General features: G+C 39.8%; 1 protein-coding gene across 6 annotated transcripts in view; it reads right to left on the bottom strand.

The window, feature by feature from the left end:
• Nucleotides 1-444: 444 nt before the first annotated feature.
• Nucleotides 445-25,286, bottom strand: part of LOC140196435 (diacylglycerol kinase delta-like) — a 180,100-nt gene continuing 155,258 nt past the window's right edge. For 4 of the 6 annotated variants that reach the window (XM_072255657.1, XM_072255660.1, XM_072255661.1 and 1 more), the window contains 6 exons: nt 24,374-24,485; nt 22,860-22,952; nt 17,198-17,317; nt 16,755-16,872; nt 13,319-13,476; nt 445-4,352 (listed from right to left, as the gene is read on the bottom strand). In XM_072255657.1, coding sequence (XP_072111758.1) covers nt 4,263-4,352; nt 13,319-13,476; nt 16,755-16,872; nt 17,198-17,317; nt 22,860-22,952; nt 24,374-24,485 — 691 coding nt within the window. In that variant the 3' untranslated portion in view covers nt 445-4,262. The remainder of the gene's footprint in view (nt 4,353-13,318; nt 13,477-16,754; nt 16,873-17,197; nt 17,318-22,859; nt 22,953-24,373; nt 24,486-25,286) is intronic. The other 2 variants (XM_072255658.1, XM_072255659.1) reach the window with 2 other exon arrangements.

Genomic DNA, 25,286 nt, shown 5'->3' with positions numbered 1-25,286 from the left:
TAGAGTGGAAGTAACTAGAGTGCTTTGTGAGTGAGTGTAGGGTATGAGCATGTGAATATAGGAACCTTTAGATGTGTGAGGAAGAGTAGGTGAGCGAGTACATGAAGCTGAAGAATGGGTGTGGGAGTAAGTAAGAGGAAATGGGTGAATGAGTGAAGAGATGAGAGTATGAATAAGTGAATGGAGTAGTATTACTGGCTGGGAATCTCTGTCAAATACCAGAATGAACCAAAATCTTCTTGCATGGTGTCTCTGTGCAACAAGTGGAAAATGGGATTCCTGGTTAGTTTTCCAAGGTAAATCCTGCAAAGTTCAATGTTACTATCAAAAAGAGAAATGTTAGGTAGATATTCACTTGTTTCATTTCATATTTCACCATTTACCACAGAGAAAACTTCCAAAAAAATTCCAAGGAACAGGAAAATGAGAATAAAAACATTTTACTAGAAGATTGGATTCAATCCCACTGTATTTACAGGAAATATGTACATCGATTGACAATTAATATGTACAAAAATACAGTCACAGCCATATTTATATATAAATTAAGAATAAATACAATATGCAGATCTTATGACAAGGCAGAAGAGAACCAAAAAAAAACCCAATTTACTTTCTGCTCTCTCCAAAGGAAGAGCGAGGTTAGTAACAAGAAACTGTTACTTGGTAATTTAAAGTGTGGTGCAGTGAGACCTGCTCTCATTCAAGCAGTCAGATAATTCTAATTATCATAATTATTAGAGTAACTTAGAAATATCAACACCATGGAGCAGCTATCTTCAAAGAGTGCCACAGTTACCCTTCAAACAGGGAACCGCTATCTCCCTTTAAATAGATCTAGTATACCTTAAAACATAATGTTACAACCATCCTTTAATCAAGTATTTTGAATAAAGCTATGATCTACTTTCAAACAAGGCGCCAAATCTCTCTTTAAGGGCAAGCATTCATCAAACACTGTTTCCCTCTAAAGAGACTTGTGGACTGTTTTCAACAGAACCCTCCCGTCTTCCTTAAAATGGAGATACGTTCACCATAAATGTCAGAAGTTTGTTGTTGACTGAAAAATTAAAGCAACCTGCTGTCTTTTACAGACATTGGAAACAATCTCACAGGGTTCACTGCACCAAAAACATAAGGTCTCAAGACAAGATTGTTGATACTTCTCTTGCTCAATTAAAGTACCATGTTTCTTCATTTTCCCACTTAACTCTTATAGCAGATCTCTGAATCTCTTCAGTAATGATATATATCTTCACATCTCTCTGATCTCAAATCATTTTTCTGTGTCTGAGTCTTATTTGATATGTATTACAAGTTTCTGTCCCAAAAATATTGCAATGGTACCCCACAAAACATCCTTCACTCAATGTAAATAAGGGAGACAGATGAGACGACACGCTACTTTATCAGGTTTCCTTTTGTCTTGAGGGAGGTCAAGGTTCAAGGCTGTTAAGCAGACTTGTTGGACCTGCAGTTCTTTTCCCATGGTAATGAAGATGACATATGGATTCCAAGAAAATTCAAAGTGAATTCCTTAACCTTATCAGCATAATCTGCAAGCATGGATAAGGATACCTAGCGGTGGCTATTGGGAGAGGAAATTTAAGACTAGTGCATCTCCACCAAACCTGCCTCATTTTTCACTGCTATTCTGTTATTTTAAATAGTATCAAGGAGAAGAATGCAGCCCAATACCTCCATTTAATAGTAAATAAATGTCCACTATTGGACCCTTTTTTACCCTGTTAACGTATCATCAGTGTACCAACATTATAATTCCACTAAGTCTTCTCCATCGCACTGCCTCCATTTCTTCAATGAAGTGTGTACTATTCGAGAACTCAGTTTGTGTTTACAACGTGCCTGTAAAGTGGGAAAAAAATAAAGCCAGGTCTTTCAAAGAAGTGTCTGGAAATGAATGGATATCAATTAATTGAAAAATGATACTATGTAGGGGCTAAATAATTTGCCAAGATTAGCTGCTACGTAAATCCTTGTTAAAAAGAAATATAGTGAATGGGTAAGGAAATCCACAAGTTGGGCAAAGGTAAGAGAAAGCAAATGGTGAATGAATGGAAAATAGTAAGAGTTCACAAGATATAGAAAAATGGAGGTATTGGGCTTTATTAGAATCTAAATACAGGAATCAGGACATCATCAAATAATAACTTGTGTTAATTGAATTGGGTATACGATCTCATTGGTCCTGAAATCAGCCTGTAGCGGTTTCATTTTTCTAAGCTGAGGGATGTACAGAACAGCAGAAAGATTAAACAGTGTATCTTGAAGGAGATGCATAATGATTCAAAACTTCAGTCAACCTGTTTTGCCCTAAACCATAATAACCTTCTAATTGGCAAATAGCTGTAACCGAATAGGATGTGTATTGTGAAATGTACTATAGCACGGACACATCCCACAAAATTACTGTCCACTATCAACCATCCATTTAGTCACAATAATTCCATTTTTTAAAATCTTTTGACAATCTCATCCCTTCCCCCCCAGATTCTATAACTCAGCTACACTGAAGGTGCAATTTACAACAGCTAATTAACCTAACAACTGCGTGCCTTTGGGACCCAGGAGGATAGTGCTGAACCTGGACGAAACTCATGTGGTCACAAGGAGAATGTGCAAACTCTGCAGAGTTGACATCCAAGGTCAGCACTGAACCTGGTACTTCGTTGCTACATGGCAGTGCCTTTGTTAAGCGTGCCACTGTGCCACAGACACAGAACAGGCAGTTCAGAACAAATGTATTTTGGACGCTACTTTCTTCTCCCACCCCCCTATATCCCAGTCTGAATTCACTCTCACACTTTCCAGGACTCACCTCCATACTTCACATGATTTAAGATCACTCTACTTCACAGTCCATATTCTCCAGGTGTCAGCTGTGGCTCAGTTGGCTGCACTCTAACAGTACTAACAGAGTGCTGCATCATCAAAGATGGGATATTTCAAAAGAGATGTCAAAATCAAGTGCTCCCTATCAGTTGGACATTACAGTCCATGACCTTATTTGAAGTGCAGAGGAGTTCTCCTCCTTGTGCGAGTGGACATTGATCTTCAACTGACACAACTAATAAATGTCTGTGGCCATTATCAATTGCTATTCATGGGATATTGCTGTTAGCATTTTCAACAGTACAAAAGGAACATGCTTCAAAATTATGGGCTATAATATGTTTCTTGACATCCTGAGATCACCAGAAGTGTTGTAAAAATAAAATTCTTTTTAAGGACACATTCTCATACATTCGTAATGCTTCTGAAATTAGTCTCACATACTGCAAACACTTCTAAAATTATTCTCACACATTCCAGTCAATCCAGGACTGATTCTTTTACTTCCCAGACGTACAAGAATTAACTCTCATTCATCTTTAACACTCCAGGACGATATCATCCAGGCTTACTCCAAAGAGTTAGGGTGGGTTTGAATACCCCTTTTGGCAGTGTTGCACTGAAAGCTCCACTTTTGGAGTCTGAGCATTGACATGAGCTCCTGCCTCCCTATACTCTGAAGTTTACCAATGTCTTACTTTGTTTAGGCAACAGAAAACAATGCAGTAATGGCAGGAGCTTTGAAGGCAACCAGTACAGGAAGACACTGTAATATCTTCTTCAAGTTCTGTTCTGTAAAAGGACTCTGTACAGATTCTGGGTTGAGAGAAAGATGTAGGAGTCCACAAACATCCGAAACACTCTCAAAGATCACAACATTAAATGTTAATTTCTGTCGATGAGAGTAACAGTTTCATTAGGCCATATATGTTCTTTTTTTCTAAGAAAGAAATGTTTTGTCCCTTTCATAAATGAAATTTAGAAATTAGGTCACGGTTGTGTAGAATATTCCTTTGTCGAAAAAACAAGATCCCTCTTCATTGGGACCATGGCCAAATTTAGACCAATTACACTCCATTTACTCTGAGCTAACTTTCAGAGTAACAATCCAAACAAACTGGTTGCCCTGGATGCCATGTTTGAGGTAACTTCCATTCTGATTTGACAGATTTTTCCTTGAATCCAGCATTATTTTGATTAGTTAAGGCTTGTTCCCATTTTCTTTTGGCCGTAAGATTGAGTACAAGGCCAGTTATAACATTGCTGTTTGTTAGATGCTCCAACACCACACTTTCTGATGAGCTGAAGGTGAGGCAAACACATACAGCTAAAGGCTAGGTGTTCTCATCCTCTATTCAGTGGGCTGGAGGCTTAGGTAGCTCTGTAGACACATGAGCTGAACACGTACATCACACTTCGCTGACAGGTGTATTCCGGCTCAACTCCTTGATCCCATGTAGAATCCGCTTCATGTGGCCCACTCTTGTTATCCCCAAGTCCTGGCAAACACAGGTCAGAAGACAGGTTTTTATTGGGAGTAAATTAACTTGATAAATATTACAGTATTAATGTAAGTGTAGATAAAGAAGTAAAAATATCATGTAAAGGAAATAGGTTTAAAGGGGTAAAACATTACTCCAAAGTGACTGAATGGCATGCAATGCCTTCCCCTCTGGTGAGACCATGTACATCCCATTGGTACAAGTCTTCACCAACCAAACATTACACCAAAACCACTTATCTTTGCTTGTTCTGTGGGTAAGATGAAGCTACTGCGATTGCCTATCTTTGTTCATGGCAGCCTGTGGGAAGATGAATTTCAGGGTTGCATTCTGGATATATACTTTGATAATAAATGTACTTTTAGGTACTCCTGGACAAATATGAAGCTAAGATCTAGTTACACCCCTAAGTTCTTCTTTAACACAGCTTTATGACAACTCAATGCACATCTCAAATGACTGATTAGCTTTCTTCTGAAATAAAACATCCCTTTGTTCTGAATGGGAAGGGGGAATTTAAATAGAACAGTGGTTACCTCTAAGTAAGGCAGATTAGCTTAACTTGGATCAGCTTGTGGAACTATGATGTGATATCCACTAAGACTTGGTTGCAGGAGGGACAGGATTGGCAGCTCAATGTTTTGGGGTTCCAATGTTTTAGACAAGATGGAGGGGTGGTATTATAGGGGAGAAGCGTCCTTTCTCATCAGGAAAAATCTCATGAAAGTGCTCAGATAGAACATACGAGAGGATTTGTCTACTAAGGCAATATGGGTGGAATAAGAAAAAGGGATGACCCCGTCAAAGGGACTATATTATAAACCTTCAAACAGTCAGCGGGATTTAGAGCAGCAAATTTGTAGAGAGATGCAGATAGTTGTAAATATGACGTTGTGACAATAGGTGATCTTAACTTTCCACATACTGTGGGATAGAGTTCGTCAAATGTGCTCAGGAAAGTTTCCTTGATCAATATGTAGAGGTTCAAATAGAGAGAGCATAATACTGGACCTCCTCTCAGGGAACAAAGCAGGGTAGGTGACAGAAGTGCACACAGAACACTTTTAACCTAGTGATTGCAATTCCATCAGTTTCAAGATAATTAAAGAGAAGGATAGGACTGGTCTTTGGATTGAGATTGTAAATTGGAGTAAGGACAATTTTGATGGTATCAGAAGGAACTGACAGTTGTGGACTGGTACACGTTGTTTTCCAGTAAAAGATGCTTGGCAAGTGGGAGGCATTCAAAAGTGAAATATTGAGAGTACAGAAATCTATATGTTCATGTTAGAATAAAAGGCAAGGCCAACAGGTTCAGGGAACTTTTGTTATCAAGGGATATTGAGACCCTGTTAAAGAAAATAGAGGGGCATATCATGTGCAGGCAGTTAGGATCAAACAAAGTGCTTGAGGAGTACAAGAAATGCAGGAGAACCTTTGAGAGATATCAGGAGTCTGTACTTGGGAATACAGGCCCACAATTCATTGAAAGTGGTATCACAGGTAGATAGGGTTGTAAAGAAAGCTTTTGGCACATTGGTTTTCATAAATCAAAGTACTGAGTACAGGAGATGAGATGTTATGTTGAAGTTTATAAGATGTTGGTGAGAACTAATTTGGAGTATTGTGTGCAGTTTTGGTCACCTACCTACAGGAAAGATGTAAATAAGGTTGAAAGAATACAGAGAAAATTTACAAGGATGTTGCTGGGTCCGAAGGACCTGAGTTATAAGGAAAGATTGAATAGGTCAGGACATTATTCCTTGGAACATAGAAGACTGAGAGGAGATTTGATAGTGGTATACAAAATTATGAGGGGTATAAATAGAGTAAATGTAAGCAGGCTTTTTTCACTGAAGTTGGCTGGGACTACAACCAGAGGTCATGGGTTAAGAGTGAAATGTGAAGTTTAAGGAGAACATGAGGGGAAACTCCTTCATTCAGAGGGTAGTGAGAGTGTGGAATGAGCTTTCAGTACAAGTGGTGCATGCAAGCTAAATTTCAACCTTTAAGAGAAGATTGGATAGGTACATGGATAGTAGGGGTATGGAGGGCTATGATCCTGGTGCAGGTCACTGGGAGTAGGAAGATTAAATGGTTTGGCATGGACTAGATGGGCCAAAGGATATGTTTCTGAGCTGAACATTTCTATGACTTTATGACGCTAAAAGATGAAATGAGGCTGCTCTGGCAGACAAGATGAAGGAGAATCCAAAGGGTTTCTATAGGTATATTAAAACAAAAGAATAGCAAGGGACAAAATCGGTCCTCTTGAAGATCGTCTATGCATGAATCCCCAAGAGATGATGGAGATCTTAAATTAATATTTTCATCTGTATTTATTCCAAAGACAGACAGAGAGAGTATAGAACTGAGGCAAAAGTGTAGTGAGGTCATGGACCATGTCCAGATACAGAAGAGGAGGTGCTGGCTGCACTGAGATAAATCCCAGGGCCTGACAACGTGGCTTGTGGGAGGATAGTGCAGAAATTGTGAGGCCCAGGCAGAGATGTTTAAAATGTCCTTAGCCATGTGTGAGGTGTCAGTGGTCTGAAGGATAGATAATGTTTTTTCTGTTGTTTAAGAAAGGCTCTATTAATAAACTGGGAATTATAGGCCAGTGAGCCTGACGTCAATCATAGGTAACACAATGGAAGATATTCTAAGGGATAGGATATACAAGTATTTGCACAGACAGGGCTTGATTAAGGATAATCAACATGGCTTTGTGTGTTTTAGCTCATGTTTAATCAATCTTATACAGCCTTTAAGAAGGTTACTGAAAAGGCTGGTGGAAAAAAAAGATGGTGGACATCGCCTACATAGATTTTAACAAGGTCATTGACAAAGTCCTGCATGGAAGACTGGTCGAGAAAATTAAGTTGCTTGGCATTCAGGCTGAAGTAGTCAACTGGATCCGACATTGGCTTAGCAGGAGAAACCAGAGAGTGGTTGTAGATGGTTTGTCTTTTTGACTGTTGGCCTGTTATTAGTGGCTTGCCACAAGGATTGGTGCAGGCTCTGATATTGATTATCATCTATATTCATAACTTAGATGATAATGTGGTAAACTGAATCAGCAGATTAGTGGATGACACCAAGTCTGGGGATGTGGTGGACAGCAAGGAAGGCTATCAAAGTTTGCAGCGTGATCTGGACTAGCTGGGGAAAGGTGCTTAAAGATGACACACAGAATTTAATGCAGACTGAGGCAAGAGAGGTGGTGTGAGATATTGTGTACTTTGGGAGAATAAACCATGGTAAGACAGTGAATGATAGAATACTAAAGTGTGCTAATTTGGATACAGATCCATAATTCTTCAAAAGTGGAATTACAGGTAGATAGGGTGCTTTGGGCATATTGGCCTTCATAAATTAGGGCAATTAATACAGAAGTTGAGATGTTATGTTGAAGTTGTGGGAGAGGCCAAATTTAGAGCACCAAGTGTAATTTTGGTCACCCACCTACAGGAAAATATCAGTAAGCCTGAAAGAGTGCAGAGAAAGTTTACAAGGATGTTGCCAGGACTTGAGGACTGAGTTATAGGAAAAAGTTGAATAGTTTAGGACTTTTATTCCCTGGAGTGCAGGAGAATCAGGGGAGACCTTAGAGAGGGATACAAGAAAGGAATTTCTTCATTCAGTGAGTGAGGTGAGTGTGGAATAGCTGCCAGTGAAAGTGGTAGATATGGGTTCAATTGTAATATTTAAGAAAAGTTTGGATAGATACATGGATAATAGAGATTTGTAGGGATATGGTTTGGATGGAAGTAGATGGGACTAGCTAGTGGATCAGGTTAGCATGGACTGGATGGTATGAAGGGCCTGTTTTTCTGCTATAGTACTCGATGACTCGATGCCTCAACGGTAGAATTGCAGGGATCAGTGCAGGTCACTGTCCAAATATTCATTTTCTGGCATCATGGAAAATACTTAAATATAAGGTACAATTCAGAATGCGATCATGTAGTTGCAGCTGCATATAAAAGCAAACATTGTATTAGTAGTGCCTTTCCAGCCTTTACAATGGAGTAGTATTATGCTGATGAAAAGGATTATGCCACTCATGCAGAGCCCTTGTTGCAGTTACATACTGGATAAATACAGTCTGGTTTCTACTGGGGTAGAGCAGTGCCGCCTCCCTCTGTCAAAAAATGCTACATTTTGCACATACCCCTGATAGCCAAATCTTTACTGAAAGACAATTCATTATACATCACCTTTTTCAGCTAGCTCAGACAATTAAATGAACATGAAAGTCTAGCCTATTCCTATTTCTCCTGTTCTGAATGTAATATTCCTAGCAAACTTCTCTGAAAAGAATTAGAATTAGCAGTGGCTGGGTATTGTGGTATTCCAAATGAAATGGCATAAATCAGTTCTATTTATTGATCGCAAGTTTATGTAGGTTTTCTGAATGGAAAGTTAACATGGGAGTTCAATGTTTATTGTTTATTCAGATCATCAAAGGGCAGATAGTGCAGTTTGAAATTCTTGAAAAATCTAACTGCAGCTTGGCTGACAACATGAAGAACCTGGAGGAAATACTTGGCTTTCTGATACAAATCTGAGGACAAAACTAAGGCCATTTAATAACTTTAACTTCCTTCGATAGCAACTTTTTGATCCTTGATGGTTCATGTGATGATCACAAAGCTTAGCTAAGTCTTTCCAAGATGTTGATGCTGTGGCAATGAAGTAACAACAACACATTTTTAAGTCATCAAAGTATGTCTGGGAATGGTGGTATTCTTTGTCCAAAGTGCCCTTACTCTTCAGAGTAGCAGAGGTTGTGGGTTGGGGAGTTAAATTAATGAAGCCTTGATGGGTTACTACAATACATTTTGTAACATTAAGCAGTGCAGCCATAATGTGTCAGTGGTGGAAGCAATGAATGTTCAGGGTAGCTGGTGACTGGATGGTGTGTTCTGTATGTTCAACGTTTTTGGAACTGCTGTCAACCACGTAACTGTAATCTATTTAGTCAGCCGGCTCTGACCTACATTGACCTACATTGCTCACCATAGTTTCCAGTAGTTCATGTTTGGAGATTTGTTGATGGTAGTGTCATCAAAAGTTACCTGTGAGGTGGTTAGATGGCCTTTTGCTGGAAATACTCATAATCTAGTACTTGAATGGTGCAAATGTTGCCTGGATTGGGGAGCATGCCTTATGAAAACAGGTTGAGTGAACTTGGCCTTTTCTCCTTGGAGCGACGGAGGATGAGAGATGACCCAATAGAGGTGTATAAGATGATGAGAGGCATTGATTGTGTGGATTGTCAGAGGCTTTATCCCAGGGCTGAAATGGCTGCTACAGGAGGGCACAGGTTTAAGGTGCTTAGGGAGTAGGTACAGAGGAGATGTCAGGGGTAGGTTTTTTACGCAGAGAGTGGCGAGTGCGTGGAATGGGCTGCCAGCAACAGTAGTGGAGGCGGATACGATAGGGTCTTTTAAGAGACTTTTGGATAGGTACATGGAGCTTAGAAAAATAGAGGGCTATGGGTAACCCTAGTAATTTCTAAGATAGGAACATGTTCGGCACAACTTTGTGGGCCAAAGGGCCTGTATTGTGCTGTAGGTTTTCTATGTTTCTAATATTATTTGCCACTTATCAGCACATATGCCAATTAGGTTCTGATTTGCAGCATGTAGTGCAGACTGTTTTAATATTGGAGGTGTAAATGAAGCTGACCATTTGCAAGTAACCCCACTTCTGACATGATAGTAAAGGATGCTATTGAAAAAGTTGAAGAAATTCACTGAACTTCGAACACTAACTCATGGAACTTCTGCAATATTATCAGTGACTTAAGTTATAGGTTTCCCATGTCTACTTCGTTATAGATATGACCCCAATCATTGGACTGTTTCCCATTGACTCCTGTTTCCATATTCTGTAAATTGCTACCTTGATAGCAAGTGTAGCCTCTCTCACCATGCCTCTGGAATTTACCTCTTACAGTGCCATGTCTGCACCAAACCTAATATGCGATCTGTAACTGGGAACCCAACCCTAAATCCAGGCAAACAGAGCATCTCCAAAATATTTTTTGCAGAATAACCATGGTTTGTATCAATAACCTCCCATCACTTTGCTGATGCTTGAAAGCAGACTGATGGGATTGTAACTGGCCAAACAGGTCTTGTCTTAGTCTCTGGAGACTGGATATATGTGGGAAATTTTCCATATTATCAGTTGGCTGTCTACAGCTGCACAGAAACAGACCCTTGAACTGTTTTTAGACCATAGCTTAAGCAATAAAACCAGATACTCTCAAGACCCTAGTTTTTGCTGTATTTAGTATGTGCAACCCCATTGTTTTTGATATCTTGCAGGGTGAATTAAAGTGCCAAGAATAATGTGTGAGATTCTGGGAAATGGAAGATGCCAAGATAAATTATTTATCTGATACTTCTGGCTGAAGGTGATTAAAAGTGCATCAACTCTGTTCTGTCTTTTCAACTTGTAATGGGCTCTACTACTATTGATGATGAGGTCATTCATGAAGTGTACCCTGCAGTTATTTAATTCCTCACCAATATGTAAATTGAGTCTGACAGGGCCACTCGACTTTCATTGGTCAATTAGATACGGGATAACTTAGCTATGCTTACAGTACTGTAGTTTCTGTACTTTAATCATATATACACTCAGTGGCCACTTTATTTGCGACACCTGCAAAGCTACTTGTCAATGTAAATACCTAACTAGCCAATCATGTGGCAGCAACTCAAAGCATGCAGACATGGTCAAGAGCCTCAATTGTTGTTCAGACCAAACATCAGAATGGGGAAATAATATGATCCAAGTGACTTTAAGTGTGGAATGATTATTGGTGTCAGATGGGGTGGTTTGAATATCTCAGAAACTGCTGATCTCCTGGGATTTTCATGCACAACATTTTCTATAATTTACAGAGATTGGTGCGATAAACAAAAAACATGATGTGAGCAGCAGTTCTGTGAGTGAAAATTCCTCATTATTGAGGAAGGTTAGACGAGAATGGCTAGACTGATATAAGCTGAGAAGGCAACAGCAATTCAAATAACCACACATTTCAACAGTGGTGTGCACAGAGCACATCTGAACACACAATGGATGAGCTCCAGCAGTGAGTTCCATTCATGCACTGACTTTAGTTCCATATTGTAGCTTCTCTAAAGGCTCTGCACTACTCGGTGCTGTATTCCTCACTTAACCACATTTGGTGCACTGACCAGAAGGCAACATTTTTACAGAGTGTGTCAAACAGCAAAGTTCAAGAATGTTGTCAAATATAATTCTGAACTTGCTGAAGACCCATAGTATTTCACTGATGGGTTGTTTTTAATTGCTGTACTTGTCCTGAATTTATCCCATTCAGTGTAGTGCAGCACCCCACGGAATAATGTATCTGCTGAATATGAAAATACTATTACAAATTGTGATTATCCTTAATAATAACGTCATGGATGAACACACCTGCAATGACTGGTAGAATAGGTTAGGAAGAAGGCTTGTTACAATTCCTGTTCTGGGTGTGACAGGTATATTGAGAAATACTAACACGTTGTACAAAAATACTGCACAAATCTTTTTGATAGAGAATTGCAACTATGCACAAGTAAAACATGGCAAATACTATACTTCTAATACATACACATACGGTATAAATGTTAGGTTGCTTCTGATCAGTACAGTTCTACATATGGTAAACTGGGCTGTGAATAGAGTGTTGTGTGCAGTTCTGCACTACAGGAAGGATATAAATAAGCGAGAGAATATTCACGGGGATGCTGCCTCAAAGGGAGGGGTGCATTTATAAAGAGACCTGGATAAGCTGTCTTCTCTCTGGTGCGAAGGAGGCTGGAGGTTGACTTTGCAGAGGTTTATAAAATGATTAGTGGCATAGATGGGGTAGATAGTCACTTTTCCATGCAGGGGAGTCTAAAACTGGAGGGCACAGGTTTGAGGTGAGAGGAAATAGGTTTAAGGGAGATTAGAGAGGCAAGTTTTTCCCAAAGAGGGTCACAGGTACTTTGAATGAGCTATAACAGGATGTGGTAGAAGTGGATACACTTACAGAGTTAATGATATTTGGACAGGTACATGGACAATGAGGGTTTGGAGGGAAATAGGCTTAAGGTAGGCAAGAGGGAGCAGCATGGATAGGCATCCTTTTCAGCATGCACGTGTTGTGCTGAAGGGCTGGTTTCCACACTGTATCACTATATGAATCTCTGAGTGATCCTGTATCAAATTAAGCATTTTTGTTACAAAACATTGACTGCAAATCTACCCAGATATGAGATTAGACAATGATTAGAGTTTAATATTGAAAAATATTAACCAACCAAAGGGGAAAAGAAGTGTTTGAAATACCCAAGAAGCTTGGCAGCAACTGACATCACATCAGATAGATAATAACAAAAAAAATCATTTTTTTTTTATTGTGCAAAAGGCCTAGGAATAAACTGCAGTCCTAGTACTTACCTTGGCTCCTAGATACAATAGAGATAATCAACTTGCCTTCAAGGAGCCCAGTGCAGAAAGCTGGTTTGACTCCCGCACTTAGACTGGAATTCAATTTAAATTAGGTGCCCTTTCAAATGATTGTTTGTCCCTTCATACCAATAAAATTGTTGCTGCCTCTAGTACCATTTTTGAAATTCCCTCTAATTATTGTGTCCTCCTTCCTTTCACCATTTTTTTTTTGTTTAGTCTCAGCTTGTTTTTTTTGTCTAAAGCTGTTTGAGCATATAGAAAACCGTACTGCATGAATTGTTCTGGCATTTCCTAATTGTAATTTTCTTGTCCCTTTTCCTATCATTTACAAATTTCTTTAGAAGTTATAGATTCAATGCATCTTTCAACTGATGTGATCTCAGCCCACACAGAAAGTTAATGCTGGAAGACAGTAAGGATAAGCCCAGGCTATATTAGTTTGTCATTCATGCAGAAGTGAGAATGTCACGCAGTACCTTCAGATCTCGCCTCTCCAGATGCAAGAGCTCTGAGCCACGGATGTCATGTCCGATGAAGATGTCCCTGTATTCGAACAGGCTAAGATGCTCTAACCAGGCCGCCACCTCCTCAGTACCCCACTGATGCACTGTGGGAAAGCGAAGAGCAGCGCGACCTTCAGTACCCACAATCCCAAAGGCAAAGAGAAATGCATAACCATCACCCATTAGCAATAAAGAGGCCCACAGAAATTTCAGAGAGCGGAGAGTTAATCTCTTAAGAAGAATTTCAAGAGATCAGTAAACATGCAATCCAATCTGGTAACTGACACAGTTGCTGAAATAAAATATATGCTTTTAAGTGGGAAGCTCCAGGCCACAGTATCAAATTGATAAAAATAACAGCTTTGCCTCCAACCTGACTATAATCCTGCTGGACAAAGAAAAATAGTGTTGACATAAGAATCATACGACATTTCACCAAGATACTGAAAGCAATAACACCCCAGATACACAGAAGAGACTGCGGTTGCTGGAAATGTGGATCAACGCACACGAAACTCTGGAGGAAGTCAGCAGATCAGGCAGCAATTATGAAGGTAAATGAACAGTTGACTTTTTGGGCCTGGACCCTTCCTATTGAAGGCCTGAAACGCCGACCACTTATTACCCTCTAGAGATACTAACTGAACTGCTGAGTTCCTCCAGCATTTTGTGTGTGTGTAAGCAAAAGATCCAATGTATAACCTATGATCTGTCCTGAGTTAGCAACAGAGTTGAAGAACTTCATTTGTCAAGTATGCCACTGATTCATTTGATATACGGAAGAAGCCGTTTATTGTTCCCATTTCATTGGACCTAGGAGTTTCTGAATGAATTTTGGGTGAAGAAAGAAATGGTTTAGCTTTGTTGGACTTCCCCACAGGTGTAGCGATCAGGGAGACTGGAGGTCTCACAGATCTCCTGCACCTTGCATGAGGAGCACACCACTGACCTTGGACCTATTCTCACTACTCTAGCTAGACATTAATGGACAAAGAAAGTGAAACTTGGCGGAAACCTCAACCTAACATCTGCCTCTTCTCACTGAACTTCTTAAGAGTTTCCCCTTCTAACTCTGTCCACTCCCACAATGGTTCCTCTACATAAATCCAACTTTTTTTTTAATTGGCTCTTGCCAAGTGCCTGTTAACCCAAATGACCTCCATGTCCACTGAAAGTCTGATAGACCCCACTCAGTTTTAAAATCTGGAACTTAAACTGCACAAGTGACTGTCTTCACAATTTCAATCTCCGCAGAATTCCTGTCTCTCTCTAAGAATTCTGTATCTAAGAACAGAATTAAGGATTTTCTCAATACTGGCTGAACACAGGGGCATGCAAAAGTTCGGGCACTCCTGGTCAAAATTTCTGTTACTGTGAATAGTTAAGTGAGTAGAAGATGAACTGATCTCCAAAAGTCATAAAGTTAAAGATGAAACATTCTTTTCAACATTTTAACCAAGATTGGTGAATTATTTTTGTTTTGTACAATTTTAGAGTGAAAAAAAGGAAAGGAGCATCATGCAAAAGTCTGGGCACCCCAAGAGATTTGAGCTCTCAAATACCTTTTACCAAGGTCTCAGACCTTAATCAGCTTGTTAGGGCTATGGCTTGTTCACAGTCATCGTTAGGAAAGGCCAGGTTATGCAAATTTTAAAGCTTTATAAATACCCTGACTCCTCAAACCTTGCCCCAAAAATCAGCAGCCATGGGCTCCTCTAAACAGCTGCCTAGCACTCTGAAAATTAAAATAAACGATGCCCACAAAGCAGGAGAAGGCTATAAGAAGATAGCAAAGCGTTTTCAGGTAGCCGTTTCCTCAGTTCGTAATGTAATTTAGAAATGGCAGTTAACAGGAACAGTGGAGGTCAAGTTGAGGTCTGGAAGACCAAGAAAACTTTCCGGGAGAACTGCTCGTAGGATTGCTAGAAAGGCAAATCAAAACCCCCATTTGACTGCAAAAGACCTTCAGGAAGGTTTAGCAGACTCTGGAGTGGTGGTGCGCTGTTCTACTGTGCAGCGACACCCACACAAATATGACCTTCATGGAAGAGTCATCAGAAGAAAACCTTTCCTGCGTCCTCACCACAAAATTCAGCATCAGAAGTTTGCAAAGGAACATCTAAACAAGCCTGATGCATTTTGGAAACAAGTCCTGTGGACTGATGAAGTTAAAATAGAACTTTTTGGCAGCAATGAGCAAAGGTATGTTTGGAGAAAATAAGGGTGCAGAATTTCATGAAAAGAATGCCTCTCCAACTGTTAAGCACAGGGGTGGATCGATCATGCTTTGGGCTTGTGTTGCAGCCAATGGCATGGGAAACATCTCACTGGTAGAGGGAAGAATGAATTCAATTAAATACCCGCAAATTCTGTAAGCAAACATCACAGCGTCTGTAAAAAAGCTGAAGATGAAAAGAGGATGGCTTCTACAACAGGATAATGATCCTAAACACACTTCAAAATCCACAATGAACTACCTCAAAAGGCACAAGCTGAAGGTTTTGCCATGGCCCTCACAGTCCCCTGACCTAAATATCATCGAAAATCTGTGGATAGACCTCAAAAGAGAAGTGCATGCAAGACACCCAAGAATCTCACAGAACTAGAAGCCTTTGGCAAGGAAGAATGGGTGAAAATCCCCCAAACAAGAATTGAAATACGACAGAAAGCGCTTACAAGCTGTGATACTTGCCAAAGGGGGTGTTACTAAGTACTGACCATGCAGGGTGCCCAAACTTTTGCTTCGGGCCCTTTTCCTTTTTTGTTATTTTGAAACTGTAAAAGATGGAAATAAAAAAGTAATCTTGCTTAAAATATTAAAGAAATGTGTCATCTTTAACTTTATGCCTTTTGGAAATCAGGTCATCTTTTACTCGCTTAGCTATTCACAGTAACAGAAATTTTGACCAGGGGTTACCAAACTTTTGCATGCCACTGTATATTAAAGTCATTGAGATAGTTAACACTTTGTTATTAAATCCCCCCTGCATTATCTAAACACAAATAGGTACTATTTGTTACGAACACAAATCCTGATAAATGGCATGCCTCCTACTTCACTATTTCAATTGATGATTGTAAATTAATTTACAAACATATCACTGGAAATTCTACCTGGGTGCCCCTTACCAGAACATCTATGATGCTGTCATAAGGCATCAAATTGCGAGAAGACAAAGGCAGAAGGGCAGTCATTTCCTAGAATGCCCCTTGCCTTAGTCAGACAGCTAACATTAAAATGGACCATTGGAAAATGCCAACCAATTATCAAAGATGGTGCAAAACAGTAAAACACGGATAACATTCTGAACTTGAATCTCTCTTGGCATGACTGAAAAACACATATGCAAAGGGGATGATAATGACAAAACACATGGAAGTAAATGAGATTCAGAATTCACATACACACCTGGCAAACCCAAATTCCCTCTGGTTTCCTTATTTTTGTTATTTTTCTCTTTTTTTAACTTTGACACAAGACGGAACTTGGCACTACGAGTCCGTTTGGAATATTCCAACAATTGCCCCTGGAAGAACACGTGAAGAGAAAAGCAGCAATAACTTTCAGTTTATTAGACATGGAAGGAAGTACACACATACATATGCTATTGACATCAGGGTCAAGTTGGGAAGCAGGTTTTTGTCTAAACAAGCCTTGGCCTTTGTAATAGATTAAATAGTCTTCGCCTAACTAACACCAGCAAATGCTTTCTTACACTTGTTCACCCAACCCCAGTTTAGCACTTACAGGAGGGAAAAAAAATAGAAAAGCAACAAAGTTTTAGGTTACCTACTGAACACATTCTATAAATCAACAATTCAGTAAAACTCTTTGTTTGCTTCTGAGCCTACCTCGTCATCGCTTGGTTCGATAAGTTGACACAACCAGGGAATTTCTGCCAGCTTGCGAAGCTGAAGGTCCACATTAGCCAGAGCCCCAGTGAGCTCATCTTTCTGAGGGGGATCTAACTGCTGTACCCAGAAAAGAAAAGCATAGAGCAGCATGCTCAGTAATAATTAGAAAACAAAAACAAATGCTAGCCTTTAACATGGAGTTGTATTCTTTTTTTCACATTTTCTCTTTTCTCTTTTGTATTGTACCATGACCAGAAATAATTAATCAAATATCTTTACCTTCTGGGTTTCAGTGTCATCACCAAGGAGTACTGCAGGCTAACTACCTTTGTAAGCCTAGCTGGCTGTCATGAACGTGAAATAGCTACCAAACCATTTACTTACAAACTCAGTAATCCAATCTGTAACACACTATAAAACCCTGATTTATCTTAGAAACACATAAGAGAATTTACAATGTCTTCATAACATTGCACTAAAATGTTAGCTCATTTATTTGTAACTGAGTCTTTGTTACACTGGCTGCTGAGGTGTCTAAAATAGCTTCTTTGTATGTTATATAAAATGGATTTTCTGTAATAATAACTGCGATGTAAGGAGTAGTCTCTCTCCCTGCTTGTTTGGGTTATATTATTGAAAAGAGAGGGAACAAACCAACGAGTGTCCATGTTATTCTTTCTGTCGGTGATAATGTCTCATATGGCTGGGAACCATGTGGTTTGGTGGGTTTTTCGGGAGAACCGAAGAGGAAGGACATGCTGGACGTGCTCTGGTCGACCACCGTGGTTGGTCCCAGGTGGCGGGTCGTGGGGATCGGAGGAGATCACATGGTGGAAAGAAGACCCCGTTAATTGAGCTCCAATGGTTGTGCACGAAGTGGTTGAACTCTGATAAGTTTGGTGCCTTTTACTTTTCTTTTATATTGTATAAAATATAAATTCCTTCTATATCGTATATGTGAAGTAGGATGTCGTGCACAATCCTGATTTGATGGGGACAGCCGTGAGAAGCACGGAGGAACATCTGGAGAAACTTCTGAAATGCCCGCTTCACTGCCGCTGCTACTGTACGATTAAGGATCTCCGGAGGGGAAGGCCCCAAATCCTCGGCTTTGCCTATTGCCTGTTGCTAGGGTCGAAGTGCTCGGCAGAGATGGTGCTCGGTGTCGGAGGGCTGGTCAGAGGCTCAAAGTTTTCGGACGGACTCAAGAGTCGGCTGTGGTCGGGGTGCTCCCAGGGTGCTGCATCGGCAAGTTTGCAGTGCTGGAAGCTCATGGCAGGAAGAGAGTTTTTCTTCCTTCTACCGTCTGCGTGAGATGATGGGACTTTCGAGAGACTTTGAGATTTTTTTTACCGTGCCCATAGTCTGTTCTTCTATCAAATTACGGTATTGCTTTGCACTGTTGTAACTATATGTTACAATTATGTGGTTTTTGTCAGTTTTTTTAGTCTTGGTTTGTTTTGTGTTTCTGTGATATCATTCTGGAGGAACAAATTGTATCATTTCTTAATGCATGCATTACTAATTGACAATAAAAGAGGACTGCGTGTCCTCATAATCTAATCTAATAATCTAATCTATCTCTATTCATTACATAGTTCCAGTAAGATCTACAAATTGTAATCTGTAAATTGTACACTGTGTGCTGTCTGATATTTGAGGAGTGAGTTTGAACCAGGGTGCATTACACAGCAACTACGCAAAACTTGAGACACGGTTTGGCGGGCAGACGGGGTTTCCCCTAGACAAACATGAGCCGATAGCCCTGAGCGTTACATATTCCACGTCAAGTAAAATTGAACAGAACGGTACCAAAGGAACAGGCCCCTTGGCCCACAATGCCTGTGCTGATCATATTATTTCAAATTAAAGTTCAAACTTCAAAGTACATTATACATTGTCTAATATCATCTGTCTGCACATGGTCTACAGTGCTTATAAAAAGTATTGACCCTCCTTGGAAGTTTTCAGGTTTTATTGTTTTACAACATTGAATCAGAATGGATTTAATTTGGCTTTTTTGACACTGATCAACAGTCAAAGAGAAAACAAATTTCTACAAATTGGTCTAAATTTATTACAATTATTAAGTACAAAATAATTGACTGCACAATTACTCACATCCTTCAAGTCAGTATTTAGTAGATGCACCTTTGGCAGCAATTACAGCCTTGAGTCAGTCTCTACCAGCTTTGCACATCAGAGCACTGCAATTTTTCCCCACTTTTCTTTACAAAACTGCTCAAGCTCTGTCAGATTGCATGGGGATCATGAGTGAACAGCCTTTTTCAATCCAGCCAAAAACTCTCAACTGAATTGAGTTATGGACTCTCTGACTTGGCCACTCCAGGACATTAACTTTGTTGCTTTTAAGCCATTCTATTGTAGCTTTGGCTATATGTTTTGAGTCATTGTCTTGCTGCAAAACAAATCTTCTCCTGAGTCACAGTTCTCTGATTGACTTAACTCCAAGGAGTATTTAGTGACATGGAAATTTTCTTGTATCCGTCTCCTGACCTGTGCTTTTTAATAACCTTTTTGTGAAGTTGCTTGGAGTGTTCTTTTGTCTTCGTGGTGTAGTTTTTGTTAGGACACTGACTAACTAGCAGTTGGACTACAATCATTTGAAACACCTTGACTGCACACAGGTCTCTAAAAACAGATCTCCATTTAAGTAATTACATACCTTCTAAAACCAATTGGCTGCACCAGTGATGATTGATGTGTCATATTAAAGGGGATGAATACTTATGCAATCAATTATTTTGTGTTTTATATTTGTAATTAATTTAGATCACTTTGTAGAAATCTGTTTTCACTTTGACATGAAAGAGTCTTTTTCTGTTGATCAGTCTCAAAAAATGCCAAGTTATATCCACTGTGATTCAATGTTGTAAAACAATAAAACAGAAAAACGTCAGGGTTGGGGAGGAGAAATATTTCTTATAGGCACTGTATATTGCTCCATTCCCTGCCTGCTGAATTCCTCCTAAACATCACTATCATGTCAGCTTCCACCACTACGTTCCAGGCACCTTCCCCCATCTGTTTAAAAGAGAACGCTCCTCTTAAATCTCCTTTCAACTTTAGCTCTCTCACCTTAAATCCATTTTCTCCCTGAGGAAAAGGCTACCTATTCTATCTACACCTCTCATGATTTTATATACATCTAACATGCTACTCTTCAGCCTCTAATTTTCCAGATAAAACATTCCATGTTTGTGCAGAAAACACACAAAATGCTGGAGGAATTCAGTAGGTCATGCTGAATGGCAATGAGTAAGCAATCGATGTTTTGACCTTTCATCAGGACTGGAATGCAAGGGGGAGGAAGGCCAAATAAGAAGGTGAAGGAGGGGAAGGAGATAGGTCAAACCAGGTGGGTGGGGGGGTGGGGGGCTGAAGTAAAGCTGGGAAGTGATAGGTGGAAAAGGTAAAGGGCTGGAGAAGAAGGAATCTGATATAAAGGAGGGTAGACCATGGGAAAAAAGGAAGTAGGAGGGCACCAGGGTGAGATGATAGACAGGTGAGGAGAAGAGGTAAGAGAGGGGCCAGAGCGGGGAATTGAAGAAGAGGGAAGGGGTGGGGAGAAAGTTGTCAGCAGTTGGAGAGATGAGTGGCTGTAGAGGAGGCCATGGACTGACATATCAGAATGGAAATGGGGTAGGAATTAAAATGGTTTACCTCAAGGAGATGTATATAAAATCATGAGCTGGAGTGAAGGTGCTCAACAAAATGGTTTCCCAATCTATGTTGGGTCTCCCCAATATTGAGGAGGCCACATTGGAAGCCCTGGACACAGTAGATGATTCCAACAGATTCACAGGTGAAGTGTTGCCTCATCTACAAGTCCTGTTTGGGGACTTGAATGGAGGTGAAGGAGCAGGTGAATGGGCAGGCGGAGCACTTCTTCCGCTTGCAGGGATATGTGCCAGGAAGGATATGTGGGGAGGGACGAATGGACAAGGGAATCATTGGAGGAAGCAATCCCTGTAGAAAATGGAGAGCAGGGGTGGGGGGGGAGGTAAAGGTGTATTTAGTGCTAGGGTCCTGTTCAAGATGGCAGAAGTTGCAGAGAAACCATGTTTGTCCACCTGGTGAAGCTTTTCTATAGCCTCCACATCCTTCCATAATGTGGTTTCCAGACCCAAGTACAATACTCCAAATGTAACTAACTTAAGATTTACGTGGCTGCAACATGATTGAATAGAAGTGAGCAGCTTGAATCATTCAATCATTGCTAATAACAAAAGCTACACACAAGCTCTAGTGACATTAGACACATTAGTAGCATTAAACACTGTTGATGGACCAGTCTTATATTTTTAGCCAATCCCCTAAGAAAAGGTGGCATTTATTAGCTCTTTAGAACAGAAGGTAAAAGCTTAAGTTTCCACTGTGTACATGCCCTCATTCAAGGCTATGGTTGCAATAGTGTAGTATTTTGAGAAAGAGGAAAATTAGGCAGCATTCCTGCTTTTAATTAATGCCAAATCATCACTTCTAGACCATGACTTTATTCAATGGAATACCTACAGATTTGGTCATGACCTCCTAGAGTTGAATTCCTTGCTCACTCGCAGTACTTGGCATCAAATGAAGATAAGTGGACATTTGGAAATAGTATTAGAGGTTGGTAACAATTTTAGAACTGTGACCCAGCAAGGATCACCTTCAGAAATATACCAATAAATAAAAGTACATACAGTATGGAAGGATATGTGCTGGTTAGTCTACAGAACATTATTAAATTAGATTAGGAATAATTCTTCTCATTTACCAACAGTGATATCATGAGCCACAATGTGATTTTGTACTAAATAATGTTTCACTCAAAATTAGATTTTTTTTTGACAATCATGGGTATACTTACTTAATATATTTACAGATACAGCATGGAACAGATCCTTCTAATCAACGAGCTGCACCGCCCAGCAACCCGCATATTCAACCCGAGCCTAATCACAGGACAATTTACAATGATCAATTAAACTACCAACTGGTACTTCTTTGGACTGTAGGAGGAAATTGCAGCCTCTGGAGGAAAGCCACGCGGTCACAGGGAGAACGTACAAACTCCTTACAGGCAGCGGTGGGAATTGAACCTGGGTAGCTGGTACTGTAAAGTGTTGTGCTAACCACTTTGCTACCCTGCCTCCCCACTTGACACTTTAAATGCTAGAATACTGCTTTGTACATAAATATAACTGATTTAAAAATTATTATTATATGTTGTCCTGTATGTGACAAAATATGTTTTGGTGAAATCATTGATAGAGAGTTGCTCATACCATGTATCTGTTACCTCATATGCAGTGTAAATCTTCCAAACCTTGATCAGACTCTAGCCTGCCTGCGCTCATTCAGTTATATATTATTACTTTTATAGAACAAAATGCTTGAATACTTTCCAGCTAGTAATTTGCTCCAGCATTTCTAATAGTCTTTTATATGTACATTGTCCAAATAGCTCAATTAGACCCCGGTGCTTAAATAACTAGTTATGCTATTAGATATACAAATCGTTTGAGGCTTCCAATTATACCAGTCTGCCACTTTTTTTAATACCGGAAATATTTCATTTAATTGTGACTCACTTAATTATTCCACATATAAGCACTGGGACTCATTAGTTCCTACTATTTGTGTCTTTGCTTACCAGTGACATTTTGCCTGCTAGTAGAAGCTCTGTCTCATTATGCAGGGCTTTCCCATTGTTGACCATTTCCATCACCAGACTGCAGCTCAAGCCCTTTAAGAAAGGAAAACAAGATAAGACAACTTTAAATCCACATGTCTTCCAGTCCACTCAGTAGCAATGACACTTCTCTAACACATGACTCTTACATTATCTGCAGCTCATACCTTACAGCTCAGGGAATCTTTACACAGTCATGAGCAGCTTGCACTTATTAAGCATGCTTTATGTAATAAACATTTGGAGGATCTTTGCAGGGAAGAGCAAGCAAGGTCAGTCAAGGTAACCAAAACCACGGTCAGGCAGAATCTGAAGAGGCTTTTTAAATTGGGAATGTTACTAGAAAGAGTAGTTTTGATAGCGATCAGGGTTAAAAGAGACAGCGATGCTTTCCATTGATTAAAAGACAATGTATATTGAGGTGTTGTTATGGGAAATAGGAAGGTGCAGAAGTTATATTAATGAGCTTTGATATACAACTGGAGAGCGTTGTAGAGACTAAATGAAACTAGGTTCGTTTTAGGGATTTCTAAACATGGGTGAATTTTCCAAACTGAATCTGCTGGGGATGCTGGCACCAGCATGAGGTTACTCTTCCATATACTAACTGGCTGTGTCCCATAGTCGAGTGGCTGGTTATAACTAGCTAGTCTAGAACCGATGAGGTAATTGGCTTAAACCACGCTACTTCTCAAAGTGAAAACTAATTATTGGACAAAACCTGAGTAAATCCTCAAATCAATACTAGTAACACTTTCAAAACTAAATGATTGATGAATAGGCAGTCTCCAGAGCCAAATCCCAGTAGGCTTTCTGGAATAGGTTTCTACTGAAAAGCGAAAGCTTCTGCAGACACAAGGCCAACTGACAACAGGCTCACTTTCAGCACAGCTAGTTTCTCCCCCAAAAGATGATAGTAGTGAGTAAGCTTTCTCAACTTGCCCAAAACAGCTGCTCCCATTTAACTCATCCTAGTTCCACTTCCTTATAATTGTATCCAAACCTGAATGCAGATCTCGAGAACTGGGCACACTATGCTTAATTATTCCTCATATTGTGTTTGAAAACATCATTCTAGTTTGTGTAGGTTTTGTCATCACTATGAAACAGTTGAACATGTACTATTACAGTGTGAAGCATACAAGGTTGAAAGAGACCAAATGCAGTCTTCATTACCATCTTTGTGGATTGATAGTTTTTATATCAAAACTTAAACATTTAGTTAATGTTAAGACTTTAATTCAAAGTATTGTCTTCCACGTCTTACAATCCATAGGGCTTTTTGGGCTTTCATCTGACAGGTCTTTTTTCCCAATTCTCTACACCACACTCCAGTTCAGTTGGTGGCAGTAATGCACCTTTAAGTTGGAATACCATAAAAAGTCAGAAGAAGAAGCAGATCTAGATAGTCCACCCAGTCTCACTGGTTGTAGATTTGCATTCCCTAGCCCACAGTCATCAGTACCATTTCTTACCTCGGTTGTTTTTGACTTTGCATAAACTTTATCCATTGATTTGGCACTGGCATTTACTGCATGTGCAAGCTCTTGTTCCATTGTATGATGAAGCTGTGCGGTCTCCCGAATCCTGGACAGAGAGAGAAAGGAGGAGGAAGGACATTATAAGGGACAAAAAGAAAAGATGGGGGAAACCAGCTTTTAAAACAATAGTGAAATGGAAGATGGAGGCCTAATGCAAAAAGTTTTTGGAAAACAAAGCCAGTGTAATGTTGAGTAGGCCAACGTTGCTGCTTGATGAAGACAATTTATGAGAGTTAATTCCACTTGGAACAATTTTGCTGTAAGTCAACCAGATATGAAAGTTGACCAGAAAAATGCTCAAAAGTACAATATCACGAATCAAGCTTGTCACTACCTTATCTTTGGGGGTCCAGTGACATATGTGAAGGAATATTGGATGAAAGCATTATTCCTTTCCCCATGTGACATACAACCTACAATCATTACTGTGTTCTCTATAATAAGCATTTTTAATGATGAACTAAAGACGACCTATACCTAATAAAGCTTTACAGTATGGCCTGTTTCACTGAACTGAAAGTATGACACTGACCCCAGTATATACACTCAGTGGCCACTTTATTAATTACCTCCTGTACTAATAAAATGGTCACTGAGTGTCTATTTATGGACTTCCTTTGCTGCAGCCCATCCACTTCAAGGTTTGATGTGCTGTACATTCAGATTTACTCTTCTGCACAGCACTGTTGTAATGTGTGGTTAATTGAGTTACTGTTGCTTTCCTGTCAGCTTGAACCAGTCCAGCCATTCTTCTCTGACCTCTTTCATTAACAAGGCATTCTCTCCCACAGAACTGCTGCTCACTGGATGTTTTTTTCCCTTTTTCGCATCATCACTAGAAATACTA

The sequence above is a fragment of the Mobula birostris genome, chromosome 4, assembly GCF_030028105.1.
Source record: "Mobula birostris isolate sMobBir1 chromosome 4, sMobBir1.hap1, whole genome shotgun sequence".
NCBI classification, from domain to species: Eukaryota; Metazoa; Chordata; class Chondrichthyes; order Myliobatiformes; family Myliobatidae; genus Mobula; species Mobula birostris.
The sequence above is the reverse complement of the archived record's forward strand: the minus strand, read 5'-3'. Positions and strand labels throughout refer to the sequence as shown.